Source organism: Nicotiana sylvestris, chromosome 5, assembly GCF_000393655.2.
Source record: "Nicotiana sylvestris chromosome 5, ASM39365v2, whole genome shotgun sequence".
Taxonomy (NCBI): Eukaryota; Viridiplantae; Streptophyta; class Magnoliopsida; order Solanales; family Solanaceae; genus Nicotiana; species Nicotiana sylvestris.
The window spans coordinates 14,452,849-14,468,626 of record NC_091061.1 but is presented as its reverse complement, the minus strand read 5'-3'; the positions used below and the strand labels follow the sequence as shown (position 1 = coordinate 14,468,626).

General features: G+C 40.5%; 1 protein-coding gene across 1 annotated transcript; it reads left to right on the top strand.

Annotated features, from left to right (window-relative positions):
• The first annotated feature begins 13,158 nt into the window (after positions 1-13,158).
• On the top strand, positions 13,159-14,478 carry LOC138868291 (uncharacterized). The gene has a single exon (XM_070145835.1). It carries the CDS (start codon positions 13,159-13,161, stop codon positions 14,476-14,478), a length of 1,320 nt encoding a protein of 439 aa, XP_070001936.1.
• The last annotated feature ends 1,300 nt before the right edge of the window (positions 14,479-15,778 follow it).

Here is a 15,778-nt window from a genome sequence, read left to right as displayed (position 1 = left end):
CAAAAGTTCTATTTCTCAACCAAAGATTCGAATTACGTTAAATCAGTCTCGTTTCTCACCAAATTTCACAGATAAGGTATAAATATTATAAAGACCTGTACCAGCTCCAGAACCAAAATACGGACCAGATATCAACAAGATCAAATGTTAACCAAATTCTTAAAACCTTTACAAATTCCAGTGTAATAATTTTCATCAAAAATTCATTTTTCCAACTAGGTACCTCGAAATTCGATTTCGAGCATACGCCCAGGTCACATATTTTACTACGGATCATCCAGGACCGTCAAAGCACGTGTCCGGATCCGATTAATCAAAATGTTGACCGAAGTCAATTAAAATCAACTTTTAAAGGCAAAAATTATTATTTTATCAAATTTCCACATAAAGGCTTTTTGGAAATGTGCCCGGACTGTGCATGCTAATCTAGAAGAAAGAAAATGAGGTTTTGGACACCTCGTAACCCCGAATTGGGTCCTAAAACACAAGATGACCTTTCGGGTCATCACGATCAGAACTTCATTTTAGCTTTTACAAAATTTCAAAATCTCACCCCATCAAAATTGAAACCCTAGCCTTTGCATTAATATAAGATTGGGAAGCCATCTCCACACCAACACCTTTATATTTTGGCCATCTTCACTATCTCTATTGCTATTGTGGCCAAACCACGAATATGGTTTTGGTGTTGTGACTTGTTCTTTTAATGCTATCAATTCTTTCTTCGTGTTGTTCCAAATATTTGAATCGAATCAATTCAAGTAATTGGAAAAAAATGAAAGATTTGATATACTTGAAAGTAAGTTGACACTTTACAATAATAACAACAAATTGAGTGTAATCTCATAAAGTGTGGTCTGGAGGAGAAAAGTATACGCAAATTTTACCCCTACCTTGTGAAGGTAGAGAAGTTGTTTCCGATGGACACTCGACTGAAGTTAAAAGTAAAAGAACCAGATGCAACAAGTAGTAAAAACAAAAAGATTAGTTGACGAGGTAGCGGGGTGATAGAAAAATCGAAGCAAAAGATAAGCAGGATGCCATGTGTATTTGGAATTTATGAAAGATATACTTTGTGTTATGTTAATAGGAATTGAAGAGGCCAATCGTAAAGTGGGAAAGACTACACAACAACATAAATAGAGTACTATTGGTTTATATTTATAACTATTATTAGAGTGGTGGGAAAAAAATATTAGATACTAATACCAACTCGAGAAAATTATTTATTGTTCCATGGCTACTTGTGGTTTTTTAGTATCAAACTGGTTTTTGAGCTTGTTTATGCACTTGTATGAAAAATATATTATCCTTATTCCTTAGATGGTGATAGAGAGCACAAAGTAATACCCCCTCCATTGCAAAAGGATGATTTCTTTCAAATTTTGAAAGTCAAATGAGTTATTCTTTGACCGCAATATTTATATATGTCATTTAGGTTTCTTTTGTTTTGTTCAAGCCCGATCTGGACAGCAGCCCCACATTCAGCTACTCATCTTGCATTTCTTATTAGTAACGACTATACTACCATTTACAAATCTAATTGAACAGTAGGATAGTAGTTAAGGTCCATTAATCTTCTCTGTAATCTCAGCTTAGATGCTCCTTGGCCATGCACATCTTGTGTTATTAATCTACAAAGTACTGTTGCTTCTCATTTCTTTGCTTGGAAGATACTGCCATTCCTTTCTTGCCAAATATAGTACAAGCAGCTTGCAAGTGTGTCACGACCCGACTGGTCGTTTTGAGTATTTGCACTTCGCTCGGTATTTTGAGGGCTCGAGTATCTCCGCATGATGTATTATGACTTGTGTAAATCATCGGTATTGGTTTTCAAGTTATCCAGAATCGATTTGGAAGAATGAACTTCAAAGATTTAAGCTTCAAATTGGAAGAGTTGACCAAGTTTGACTTTTAGCATTTGACCTCGGAATGGAGTTTCGTCAATCTTGTTAGCTCTGTTGAGTAATTTTAGACCTAGGAGAGCGTCCGGATTGTAATTTAGAGGTCCATAGTCGAATAGTCTTGAATTGGCGAAAGTTGGATTTTTAGAAAGTTTGACTGGGAGTGAACTTTTTTATATCGGGGATGGTTCCAATTTTGGAAGTTGGAATAGGTCCATAATGGCAAATGTGACTTGTGTGAAATATTTGTGGTCAATCAGAGGTGATTTGATAGGTTTCAGCATTGGTTGTAGAAGTTGAAGTTTCAAAGTTCTTTGATCTTGACGTTAGGGGTGATTCATCATTTTGAGGTTGTTATGCATGAATTGAAGCTTCGAGTAGGTTCTTTTCATCATATGGAACTTTTCTATAAAATTTAGCGCCATTCGGAATTGATTTGATATGGTTCGGACGCTCAGTTTCTACAAAAGTTCTTGAGGTTTAGTTTGATCTTCATGCGTTTTGGCGCCCGATTCATGGTTTTAGAAGTTATTTTGGTGATTTGAGTGCACGAAAAAGTTCGTGTTGTATTTTTGGACCTGGGCGCATGATTAGTTTGGAGCCCCGAGGGCTCGGGTGAGTTTCGGATTGTATCCGAAATAATGTTTCATTAATATTAAGTGTTGGTTCTGGTTTTATCGCATTTGCGATGTCTTGGTCGCAAATGTGGCCATTGCAATTATGAAGCAGACTCGCATTTATGAAGCTGGGCTGCAGGAGAAGGATTCGCATTTGCGAAGATTCTTCCGTTTTTGCAAAGGCAACAGAGATTTCAAACCTTCGCATTTGCGGTGGGATGTTCGTATTTTCCGGGCTCGCATTTGCGAACCCCAAGTCACAAATGTGACATCTGTAGCCTGTTAAGTGTTGGGAATTTCAAGTCTTAACTTCATTTTCATATATTTTGACCCCTAGTTTCGATGTGAGGTATTTTGTGATGGGATTTTCATACCAAATCATTGGGTAAGTACCTCTAATCAATTTCCAACTTTATCTCATGATTTTATATAAGATTTAACATCAAATTCATGAGAAATCTATCGAAAGATTTGGGGATTTTGTTAGCTTTGAAAAATAAAAATTTGGGATTTGAGAGTCAAATAAGACTCGGATTTGAAAACAAAATACATATTTGGACTCGTGCGACTATAGTTAGTCAAGACCTACCTTTAGACCCGGGTTTCGATCGGGCGGACCTGAGGTTTGACTTTTATTGACTTTTTCGAAATTAAATAAAAATCACAGCTTTATTAATTTAAATTATTTTGTCTTGCATTGTGTGATGTATTCAAGTCATCATTGGCTAGATTGAGCCGGGTGGAGGAGGATTTGTAAAGGAAAAAGACTAAATTGAGTATTGAGTTAGTCGAATTGAGGTAAGTGTTTTGCGTAAATTTGTTGAAGGAAGTTTTCCTCCAATTTGTCATTATTTGCTACATGCGGGGTTGATACATATATGAGGTGGCGAGCGTATATGTATTGCCATTTCATGAAAATAATTTCATTATGGATTTTTCATCTGCAAATAACTTATTAAATAATTTAAAAGGATGCATTAATCTATTTTCCAAAAATTTGGATTTAAAGAGGGCGTTGTTCTTTGATGAATTACTTTCAGTTTCATGTTGTTGAACTTTGGTATTGAGTTATAAAGGCCGTGAATCATATTAAGGCAAAGTGCTGAATTGTGAAATTTTACTCGGCTAAGTTGTCCACTCCCAAATATTTTGTTAAGATTTTTGTGCACATTATGGTTGAGTCGTGGGCTCCTTTTTTTGAAAAATGATATTATTGTTAATTTCTGTGGCAAGTTGTAATATTTGAGCACTTGGGGTGCAATTTGTGAAATGATATGATAATTGAGCACTTGAGGTGTAACTTGTGAAATTTTATGATATTTGAGCACTTGTAGTACAGATTGTTGAATTATATTTACTTTTGGGACTACGAGGCGGTACTTCGAGAGTGCCTCGTGTTTATGTATATTTACTTTTGGGACTACGAGGCGGTACCTCGGGTGTAATGACCCGACTGGTCGTTTTACTTTCTAGAACCCCATTTCTCTAAATAAGTCTTCCAGTACTTGATTTTACTAATTTACGACTTGCGGGGATGTTTGGTTTGGGACTTGGAAGAGTTTGAGTTGAAATCGGAACACTTGGTTCCTTAAGGTTGGCTTAAAAGGACAAGTCTGACATCGATCAACATTTTGAGCAAACGACCTCAGAATCCAGATTTGAAGGTTTCAACAGGTTCGTATGATGATTTCGGACTTGGTCGTATGCCCGAATAGGGTTTTGGATGACCTGGGATAGTTTTGGCGCCTAATAGTGAAAGTTGATTCCTTAAGGATTTCTAAGTTCTTAAATATTTGGTTTGGAGTGGGTTTTTGTGTTATTGAGGTCCGACCTGAATTCCGACACCGGTAATAGTTCTGTATTGTTATTTAAGACTTACACACAAAATTTGGTGTCCATTCGAGTAGTATAAGTGTGTTTCGTTGCATTGGATGTGAATTGAAGTACTTGAAGTTCATAAGTTTGATCTAATTGGTTTTAGGGGTGATTCGTAGATTTAGCGTTGTTTCAGGCATTCCGAGTGTTCGAGTGAGTCCATTTTATGATTTCAAACTTGTCGGTATGTTCGGGCAGGTCCCCGGGGACCCCGAGCGTCAATCGGACGAGGCTCGAGTTGCGTTAGAAAATTTGAAAGAGAGCTGAAACTATAGTTTGATGTCATAACCGCAGCCATCGCATGTGCGGTCCCAGTGAGGGAGCCCAGAAACCGCAGAAGCGGTTCACTTTTCGCAGGAGAGGGACAACAGAAGTAGCCCTAGACCGCAGATGCGGCCCCCAGCCAGCCCAAGCAAAGTCCGCAGATGTGGACACTTCCTCGCAGAAGCGAGACCGTAGGTGCGGAAATCGCTGAAGGCAGTGCCTTCATTTAATACAGGAATGTGTCATTTTTGACGCATTTCAGTCATTGTTTGGGCGATTTAGGAGCTTCCAAGAGGGTATTTCAACCTAGAAATTGTGAGGTAAGTTACTCTTACTTGATGTGAGTTTAATACTTGGTGTCGTGCTCCCTTTTTCCTCGCGGAAGGCCGGGTTTTGACATTCATTGGGTGTCGATACCCAATTTTTCCCTATGTATTTTTATACTCAAAATAGTTTCAAAATAGCATATGTATGCATGTACAAGCATGCCCAAAGGCTTTGGTATTTTTTCCCAAATTTTTAAAGATTTTTAAAACCAATTTATGGCCTATTTTGCACTATAAAAACCAATAATTATTCCCAAAACTTGTCATTTTGGCGAATAATTTATTTTATTCTCACATTTACACAAAATATAATTTACATGATTTTTACATAATTTTACAAGTCCATTTGGTATTTTTAAACTAAAATTGCTTGAAATTGCAATTTTAGCCTATTTCTCGATTTAATAGCATTCCTAATCACAAAATCATTTCTAATATTTTTAAATTAATACTTATGCATTTCTTATTAACTCGGTATTTTTAATTTGATTTTAAACACTACTTACTATTTTTATAAAATCAAAACGGGGAAAATGGGCTATTTAAATTGCAGCCCCTTTTTATTTCAATTGTAGCCCAAATTGCACCCTCAATTTCAACCCCAATCCAACCCAATTCCATTAATTACCCGACCCAGACCTATGAAACTAACCCGCCCGGATTCCCTCTTTAATCGTGGCCGTTGGTTATTTCAATCAACGGCCTTCATTTCCCCTTCCTTAATTAAACCAACGACCACCCCCCAACCCTAAATCATTTACACAAATGAGCCGCCCTTGTATCCCCTCGTCTCTCAAAATGCTCTCAACCACCCTCTGAAACCCTAGCCTTCTTCGCTAATCTCCGACCTCGTTCCACCGGAAATCATGGCTTCCCAGGCCCTGTGTAACCTATATTTACCCCCACTCACCCTTATCCTCCTTTTGCATTGAAGATTCAAGGTCTGACCTTGAATACCCCGGCTCAGAAGCTCTCCGATTCAAGTTCTATGGCCATTTCCGGCTCATCTTCGGCGAATCCTAGCCCTATGAGTCCATCTCCGACTCAGGGCCAGCCCGTTCCAGGCCTTTCTCATTTTTCTAGGGTTTTCTCTGAAACCCTAAGCCTTCGAGGTTTTGTTTGTTTCTCTCTAAGATCTACTGTCGATCTGTGCTGTTTTCTAAGATTTTTAAGTGTTTCTCACATCTTTTCTGATTTTTTGCTTTCAAAACTGTTCATCTTCTTAAAACTTAGGGTTTCTCCGATTTTTTTTTTATTTTCTCTACGGTGATTTCTTTTACTTTGCTGTAACTCTTGAGTGTTTCTACTATGATTTCTAGATCTTTTTTCTTTACCATGTTGTTTCTAGGGTTTCCGAGTGACTTCCTTACTGTATTTTTTGCTTTCCTTATGCTTTCATGAATGTTTATGTTCTTTTTAAGTTAATGCTTGCCAGACTTTCTATGCATTCTTCTTTACACTTTACTTGTGGAGGAAACCCTAGATTCCGGGGTTTCACACCACTTGTGTGCGATTGTCTGTTTCCTGCTTAAGTCTCAAAACCCTAATTTTTCTAAGTTCATCTCATGCTTCTGATTTTTTCTTGCTAAGCTCCGCAAAACCTTTTGATTTCAAGCATGGCTACATTTTTCTACTTTGATTGCATGACTACTCTGTTTATCCTAGCCTTGCATGTCTGAATTTGTGCATCTCTTTTATAGTCATATTTTCCCTTTCAAAATAACCCTAATTTTGGGGGTTGATTTCCTATGAATCTATTTTGATTCTTTCTTTTTGACTTATTTGGACCTATTTTCTGACTGAATTCAATATTGAGCTCGAATCCCTAATTCCTTGATTTACTATGTGATTAGTGATTCTATTCTTACCTTATTTGCTTAAAACCTTTTATCTTTCAAAACTTTATATGTATTTACTCTTTATTTTACGATTTATTCTTGATTCTTCTTTCCATAAATGAAACTCTGTTTTATTACCTTAAGTCCGATTCCTTAATTAAAGGGAGTCCTTTCCCTAATTGATTATGACTTGATACTAAGTTATTTTCTTGCCTTACTTACTGCTTACTTTCAAATTATAAAAACCCCCACCCCTTTTATTTTAAAGAGACGAACAATTGCAAGTTCGCACTGACTAAACTCTTTCTTCTCTTCTCTGCTACTTGTTCTGCTGCTTGGGTTTAGCCGGCTTAAAGCCAAGGCTAAACTATAGGATTTTATCTGTCCTACTTGCTTTACTGTTTGAGTTTGCAACTGGTATGTCCATGATTTAAATACCATCTCCAAACTACATGCTTATTTACCCTTTTCATATATCTGTTTATCTTCGACTTTCTTACATTATGCAGTTAAACTTCAGCATGTTACATCCCTACCCCATATTCCCATGTCTTTGATTCTGTTATGCTTGTATAAATACTTTCCTGTACATCCCTTTCCCTAAGTCCCCGTGGCTTAACTCTGTTTGTTGGTAATGTTTTCATATTAATCCCTTTCCCTGGCCCCTTTATGTGTGAGTATTGTTTTAGACTAGGGTGGCACTCTATTGCCATCCCTAGTTTAGAACCAGGTTGCTCTAAACCTATACTCAAATCAGTCCCATTCCCTTAACCCCTGTTATGTGTTGAGCTTGACTCAAGTCTGGTGGTGTCCTAATCACCATACAGGCCTAAGTCTGACTTTATAAAGTCTGCTGTCTTATTTGCTTGAACCAAGTAAAGGATTAGGGGTGTCCCAGTCCCATCCATGGCTAGGTATGACCACCCTTTGCTTTGGTCTCCTCTAATCCCCTCAATTTTATACTTATTCTTAGTTCTTTAAGTCTTACCCCCCTATGGTAAGCCATTTTTAGGGACCCTAGTTCCCTCTGAACTTGGATGCCTAAGGGCTGGTAATTCCACACATTGCACTATTCTACTCAATCTTTAGGGTGTAAGCATTGCATGGATTTCCCGAAAGTCCTTGGAATTTTGAAACACTCTAAGAGAAGGCCTTGGAATCTGGAGCCCGGATTTGGTAAAATACATTTGTTGGACATTAAGGTTGCTTTGGGCTTCCTCGGGTCCGTTTCAGTATTGATGTATTTATTTTTTTAGTCTTTCCCTTCCACTTTTGTATTTACTTTGTAAAAAACTTGGGGAATATTAGTAAAAGGGTGTGGGAGGGGTTTATGTTGTTTGCATCAGTCAATGGGTAGAAATCATGCCTATAGGACTTCAATATTGCAAATCATCTAGGAATCATGCCTATAGGACCTTAACATTGCAAATCACTTAGAAACCATGCCTATAGGGTTTAATATTGCATATCATTCAGAAATCATGCCTATAGGATTTTGTATGGCAAGCATGATAGAAATCATGTCTATAGGAACTGCATATGCGTTAGGCAAACTGTAGGATAATTACGCTCATCTTTTACCAATGCTTTAACAACCCCCTTTAAAAAACGAAACGTAGATGTCATGCCTATAGGATTAATCGCAACTCGCTTGATCCGTTTAAGTAATAACAGTCTGTCAATTGATTCTTAACGTTTTTTAAGTAATGTTTTCAACAAAACTCTTTTCTAAACCATATGTGCTTTCAGACTCTACAAATCTGCATTCTTTTCCATGAACAGTTTGTCTTAAATAGTTCTGCCTAAGCATTTTAATCAGTCCTTGAAACTGCCTTTAAAATAATTCTGCAACCAAATCCTTTTCTCAAAAATACTCCTGCCTTCAAAATTCTTGCATAACTCTTTTGATTTTTCACTCAAACAGTTTGATGCTTTCGAAATCTATACTTTCCTCTAAAATTCTTCTGCATCTTATTACCTTTTCTGAAATCAGTATTTTCTAAATCACTCGCCTAAAATACTTTGATTTCTAACAAACCGGACCCGAGGGGCTCAAAGTAGACTTATTATCCAACTCTATGTGTTAAACTAATCTGTCCACTGTCATTTTTAATCTTAAGACCAAATCAGTAATTGCAAGTCATGCTAAACTAATTGCTGTATGGCTTAAGGGGTTTTATGTGCAGCCTTTGTATGTTTGTTTTACTCCCCTTATGTGCTATTTGTTTTTTGATTGACACCTTAGCATTTTTACCTTTAAAATCCATATATGCCCTCACCCCCTTCTCCCCTTTTAGGATTAGAAGTCCAAATACCCCGGGACTAATAGGTCGGGACGGGTATTAGCATGCAATAAGCAAACGAGACTAATCATGTTTAATACATTGACGGGGTGGGAAGGGTAGAATATGGAGATGATGACCGATGCGCTAATATCACGTGCGACCCCTCTTCTGAGGAGTGATTGCTGGATATTGCATTGAAGTGATCCATATTATATTTAAACCTAGGACCCCTTTTTTTCCTTCTTTAGTTATTGATGTTTTCTTAAATTAATGTTTTCTTCAACTAAGCTTTCTCCTTTCAAAATCACTTGTGTCTTTCTTCTTTCAAATTTTTTCAATGTGTTATGTGCAAACTTTGCTTGTTTATTCCTACTCTTCTTAAAGTCATAATTAAGCATGACCGGGAACCAGACTAGTGGATCTTGAGGGGTCCCTAACACCTTCCCCTCGAGATAATCTCAAGCCCTTACCCGAACTCTGGTTTATCTTTCAAAAAATCTTATCTTCTTTAAAGTGTCCTAATGCACTATAATCATTAGGTGGCGACTCTTCAAATTCTATAACCCGATCCTCGAAAGGGGAATAAGAGATGTTTTGTCCATAATGTCGTAAACCCGATTTAGCTCTTTAGGAAAAAGGGGGCGTCGACAGCATGGTGACTCTCCTGGGGATTTCTTTAAGGCTTTTACCATTACGTGCTTTTTATGACTTTATTGCTTCCTTTATTACCTTTATTTCCTGCTTTTAATTATTTCTCCATGAATACTAACTTGACTCTTCGTGTTTTCTTTTCCTTTAATTGCTTTCCCCTTTACTGCTTTACCATTATCTCGATTCCGTTTTCATTTCCGAACATTTATTGTAATCGTTACTTTATGAACGTGAAAATACATGTAATTTATTTCATTATTGTAATTGCATCTCTCAACATCATATCCCACTCGTGCCAAAACAAATCCTATAGCAACGCTTATAATAAGTTGTTGCGCTCTTCTGATACCATAACCCCTAAATGTGGCAAAGGCATATTTGCGGTAAAACCAGTCGATCAACGGTGTAGTCGACGGTTCCGCACCTTTCCCTCTTGAGTTGTCCGCTCAAGGGTACCTTGTCTAGCACTTCAAAGTAGAAACCTTACTCTATTAAATTGTTCATGCATCATGGTCAAACTTAGCCGGGTCAGTTATGTTGTCCGCATAATGACTCATTAAGATAGCCTAAACCAAAGTCCATCGGGTTTCCTCGAAACCCAAACGGACACCTCCACGTTATGTGCATTTATTTGGAGAACTAAATGCTCTTGTGCTAATTATTGATTTAAATAGTCGAGTCCGGTGGGGGTTAAGGGCCTAACATTTTGTTTTGCAGAAAATGAGGCACGAGGTCCCCTGATTCGGTATGGTATCCAACATCCTCCCAAGGTTGCTAAGATGGTGGGAAGATCTTCATGGTAGTGATCAAACCCTCGTCCGCAAGTACTTAGGAAATTTGCCCTCACTTCTGGAAATCTAACCCAACAACAAGATCATTGAGGCTGCCACTTTGTTTTGGGATGGTGATCGATCAGTGTTCTGTTTCGGAGACTTGGAAATGACCCCTCTACTAGAAGAGATAGGGGGCCTAGCTGGTATCCCTTGGGAAACTCCGGGTTTGCTTATGCCGGAGAATCGCAAAAGTAGTGACTTTCTTAAGATGATGGGACTCAAGAAAAATCCCGACCTTTCTTGCTTGAAGGACTCCTACATACCCTTCAACTTCTTATACGAGAGATATGGCCATAGCAAGTCCTATCACACCTACATGGATGAATTCGCTCTTACCTCTTTGGGGCATATACATAGAAGGGTGTTCGTGTTCATGTTTTGCTTCTTGGGCATGATAATTTTCCCTATGAAGAAAGCTAGGATCCATACCAGACTGGCCATGGAGAGCAAGACCTTAATGGAAGGAATCGACGGGCAGTCTTTCAGCATAGTACCTATGATCATCGCTGAAATATATCGAGCCTTGGGAAAATGTCAACAAGGGGCTCCGCACTTCGAGGGTTGTAATCTGTTACTTCAACTTTGGCTTATAGAACACCTTCAGAAAGGCGACTACAGACAGGAAATCATACGCAGGGATTGGGATGACCACATCGTTTTTTATCACCCAAAGTGAATGAACTTCACGCCCAACATGTTCGCTCAGCCAGAGGACGCCAGTGGATGGGTAGAGTTGTTCGAGAATCTAAAAGAAGAGCATATTCAGTGGATGTTCGAGTGGTTCCCAACAGGGGAGTTCATTATCCGTTCCCGAGATGCACCATTCCTCATACTCATTGGCCTGAGGGGAACTCATCCTTACGTCCCCCTCCGAGTCATGAGGCAAGCCGGAAGGAAACAAATCATACCCAGGATAGAGAAAATGAGTCATTTCAGGGCTGACTTCCAGGATGATGATAGCCCGCACAGGTGTCATGCTTAGCATATGTGGCACTGCAAGCTCGTTTTAGGGAGGGAGTCTATCGAACCAGACAGGTATCATGCCGGGTGTGTGCCGCACTACATAGGTTGGTTGGAAGATGATCACATTGGTTTGGGTCACCCAGGGTTTGTCCATGGTCATAGGCTTATTGATGAAAAGACTGCAGCAAAGGTTAAATATAATCAACTACGCAAAAGGATGCGAGAATGCGAGAACGAGCACCGGGAAATACAGGAAGCCCACAAGAAGCTGATCAATGAGTGGAAGGATTTGGTTGTCAACACCAACAACCGGCTAGTGTATCTGGAACGAGGCTTAGTGGAATTGGAAGGTAAATTTCTGAAGAGGATCGACGATTGTCAAAATGATGAGGGTAATGAAGGTGGGCACCTGGCCCGAGCTTACTTGCTACTGGGACTGCGTGAGATGGTGCAGCTGTACGAGGGAGGCAAGAGTACCGAATCTGGGGAAGGTCCTTCTAGGACCAAGTAGTAGGACTCTTATTTTCTGCTTTTATAATGTAATAAGGCCACTGGCCATGGGTGATATTTTTATCATTCAGTTGTTTTAAGACTCGTCTTGTTTTTATCGATAAAATGAGGTATTTAGCATTATAAGTTCTCCAAATTTAATTTGTCGCTAGGCTTACCTCGGGCACAATGAGGCACCCAAATTAGGAAGCGATTTATATTTCAGCATAATGTGTTTGAATATTGCAATATTATTTATCAGAATCCGCACTAACTTTTTACCTTTTTGTTTTTCTTTTATTTTTATTCCCCTCCCCAAAGGTTATTTCGTGCATTCTGGCACCATCAGCGTACTCAACAAGATCCAAGGGTCCTCCACCTCCTCCTCCTCCAAGTCCTACCAGAAACAGGAACAAAGGCAAAATGGGAGATACCAGTGCTAGAAAGGAAATTGAGGAAACCTCTCGGAACGCTTCAATCACTGAGGAAACTGTTGCTCATCTTGAGCAAACTTTGCTGAGATTTCGAGAAGAATTGGAACAAGTTCAAAACCTGGCAAGTCTGTCAATCACTCCTGCCGCTGCTGATGCCAACAACCAGAACCATACTACACCACCAGCACAACCCGCTCATGCCCAAGCCTGCAACCCCTGCAACAACACTCCACTACACGTTCCTGAAACACAAAATAAGACAAAAGACCATAACACTCGAATCTTTGTGGACACCATGCCACATTACAGTTAGCCAATCGCTAGTGCAATCGAGACAGATGACAAGAGCTCCCTCATTCAGAATTTGGCCACTGAGATCAGGAAGTTGACTAGCCGGGTCCAAGATTTCGAAGGTAACAAAGATGTTGAAGGATTAAATTACGAAGATCTCTGTGTTCAGCCAGATGTTGAGCTCCCAGAGGGGTACAAACCTCCCAAGTTCGAACTATTCGACGGTACAGGTGATCCCAGGGTCCACCTCAGAATGTATTGTGATAAGCTGGTAGGAGTCGGAAGGGACGAGAAGATTCGCATGAAGCTGTTCATGAGGAGTTTGAAGGGTGATGCTTTATCATGGTATATTAGCCAGGATGCAAAAAAATGGACTAGTTGGGTGAGCATGGCGTCTGACTTTATGGATCGGTTTAGGTTCAACACTGAGAACACACCAGATGTGTTCTATATCCAGAATCTCAGGAAGAAGCCCACAGAGACCTTTCGCGAGTATGCTACTCGGTGGAGGTCAGAAGCTTCTAAGGTCAGACCGGCCTTGGAGGAAGAACAAATGAACAGGTTCTTCGTCCGTGCTCAAGATCCGCAGTACTACGAGAGGCTGATGCTAATAGAGGGCCAAAAGTTCTCCGACATCATCAAGTTGGGAGAAAGAATTGAAGAAGGCATCAAAAGTGGTATGGTCACTAACCTCGAGGCATTGCAAGCTACCAACAAGGATTTACAGTCTGGTGGCTCATCAAAGAGAAAGGATGTGAATTCTGTGATGGCTGCGCAAAGGAACAACTCCCCTATGAAGTACCAAACCTATCCCTCAGCTCCACTCACATATCAACCTACCCTAAATTACCAAGCACCATCACCCACCTACCAAATTCCATCACCTGCTCCACCACCTACGTATGAACCCGCTTCACACAGATATTCCCAACCCGCACCTATATACCAAGCATATAACTCCCAGCCTTCTCACTACCCATCACCTCCTACCCTCCAAAACTTCCCTCGACCTAGACCAAACTTCGACGGCAAACCTCCTAGACAATATACCGCCATAGCCGAGCCAATTGACCAATTATATCAAAAACTCAAGACAGCTGGTTACGTTACCCCTATCCCAGCCATAACTCCAGAAAACCCTTCCCAATGGATCAACCCAAACAAGACTTGCGCATACCATTCCGGGATGAAGGGCCATACCATCGACGAGTGTCGCTCGTTGAAAGACAAGATTCAGAACCTGATTGACAACGAGATCATTATAACAAAGGAGCCCGCTCCTAATGTTCGCAACAACCCTCTACCTGACAATAAGGGTGGAGTCATCCACATGATCGAGATCGAAGATGATTGGGACCCCAAGGGGTCAATCGGGTTGATAGTTGAAGGAGACGAACCTAAGAAGCCAACAGTTACTCTCAATCCCATTGTTGTCCAGATTCAGCCCTCTGAGGGCGATGCGGTAAATGTGTCTGTACCACTCGAGTTTGAAACACCCCCTACAAAGGCGCCAAAACCAATTGAGGTTGAGTTCGGAGATCCAAGGGCGCCTACACCGTTTGAAGTTACTGTGTTACCTCCCAAGGCACCAATTCCAATCTCTATGACAGACGTAACCCCATTCAAAACAAATGTTATACCTTGGGATTACACTGCTGAGGCTAGAAGGAAGGGAAAGACATATACTAGGGAAGCGATTGCCGCATAGGGCATGACCAGGATAGGCAGGGTATACACCCCGGAACACTTGGCTGAGTCTAGCAAACAGGCCTCCGAGCAGGCTGTTGCAACTGGACTCGATGACCTTTGGAAGAAGGTACAGGCCAAAGAGTACTCGGTCTCGAGCAACTGAACAAAACGCCAGCAAAGATTTCTATTCTGGCTCTTCTACAAAGCTCAGAGGCACATAAAAACGCCTTAATAAAAGTACTGAGTGAAGCTTATGTTCCCAGTAACATAACAGGAGGCGAAATAGCAAACATGGTGGGGCAGGTACTGGAAATCCATAAGATCACCTTCCACGAAGATGAATTACCGCCAGAAGGGCTTGGTCACAACAACGCGTTGCACATCAGTGCGCAATGCGAGGATCACTTTGTAACCAGGATTCTAGTCGACGGGGGATACAGCCTCAACATTTGTCCGTTGGTAACTCTCAGGACATTGGGTAAGGAATTGCACAAGATCAAAGACGGGGCTATCAATGTCAAAGCTTTTGATGGATCTCAGAGGTCCACCATTGGAGAAATTAGCTTATGCCTGCAGATGGGACCCACCCGGTTTGATGTTGAGCTCCAAGTCATTGACGTACCATCGTCCTACAATTTGTTGCTAGGACGACCCTGGATCCACGCCGATGGGGCTGTGGCGTCAACTTTTCATCAGGCTGTAAAATTTGAATGGAATCACCAGGAAGTAATCATTCATGGCGACGGTAGCAACCCTATATATAGTCGCCAAACCATCCCGATGATCGGAGGTAGAAGGAAAATCGGTGGAGAAACATACCATCACATCGAGCGAGTCAACTCCATTAACAAAGACAAGTGGTGGGATAACAAAATTGAGAGCATCCTGAATTGGAGCGGGTATGAACCCGGAAAAGGACTTGGCAAGAACCTGCAGGGTATCACCAAACCTTTCAAGCTAAAGAAGCACGGTACCACTTTTGTCTTAGGGTATGAGTACACTTGGGAGGAGTTCAACCACTGGTCACCCCATGGCGCGGACCATACCATCCGCTGGAGCACCCTATAACTCAGATGGAGCAAATTTTTCAGCCAGCCAGCACTTTGTACGGATCAGAGGAAGACGAGGCACTAGCAGCAATAAAGAACCTGTTTCTGGAAGATGATATGGATTGTTGTGTTATCTTCGAGGAGGAAGGGGAGGAAGGCCCTTCCATTCAAGCTATGAACCAAGGAGAGCACCTCGCCAATTGGTCAATCAGGACCACTAGTGCCCGGAGAGCCTCGGGTATTACTATCACATATCTTGATGATGAACCA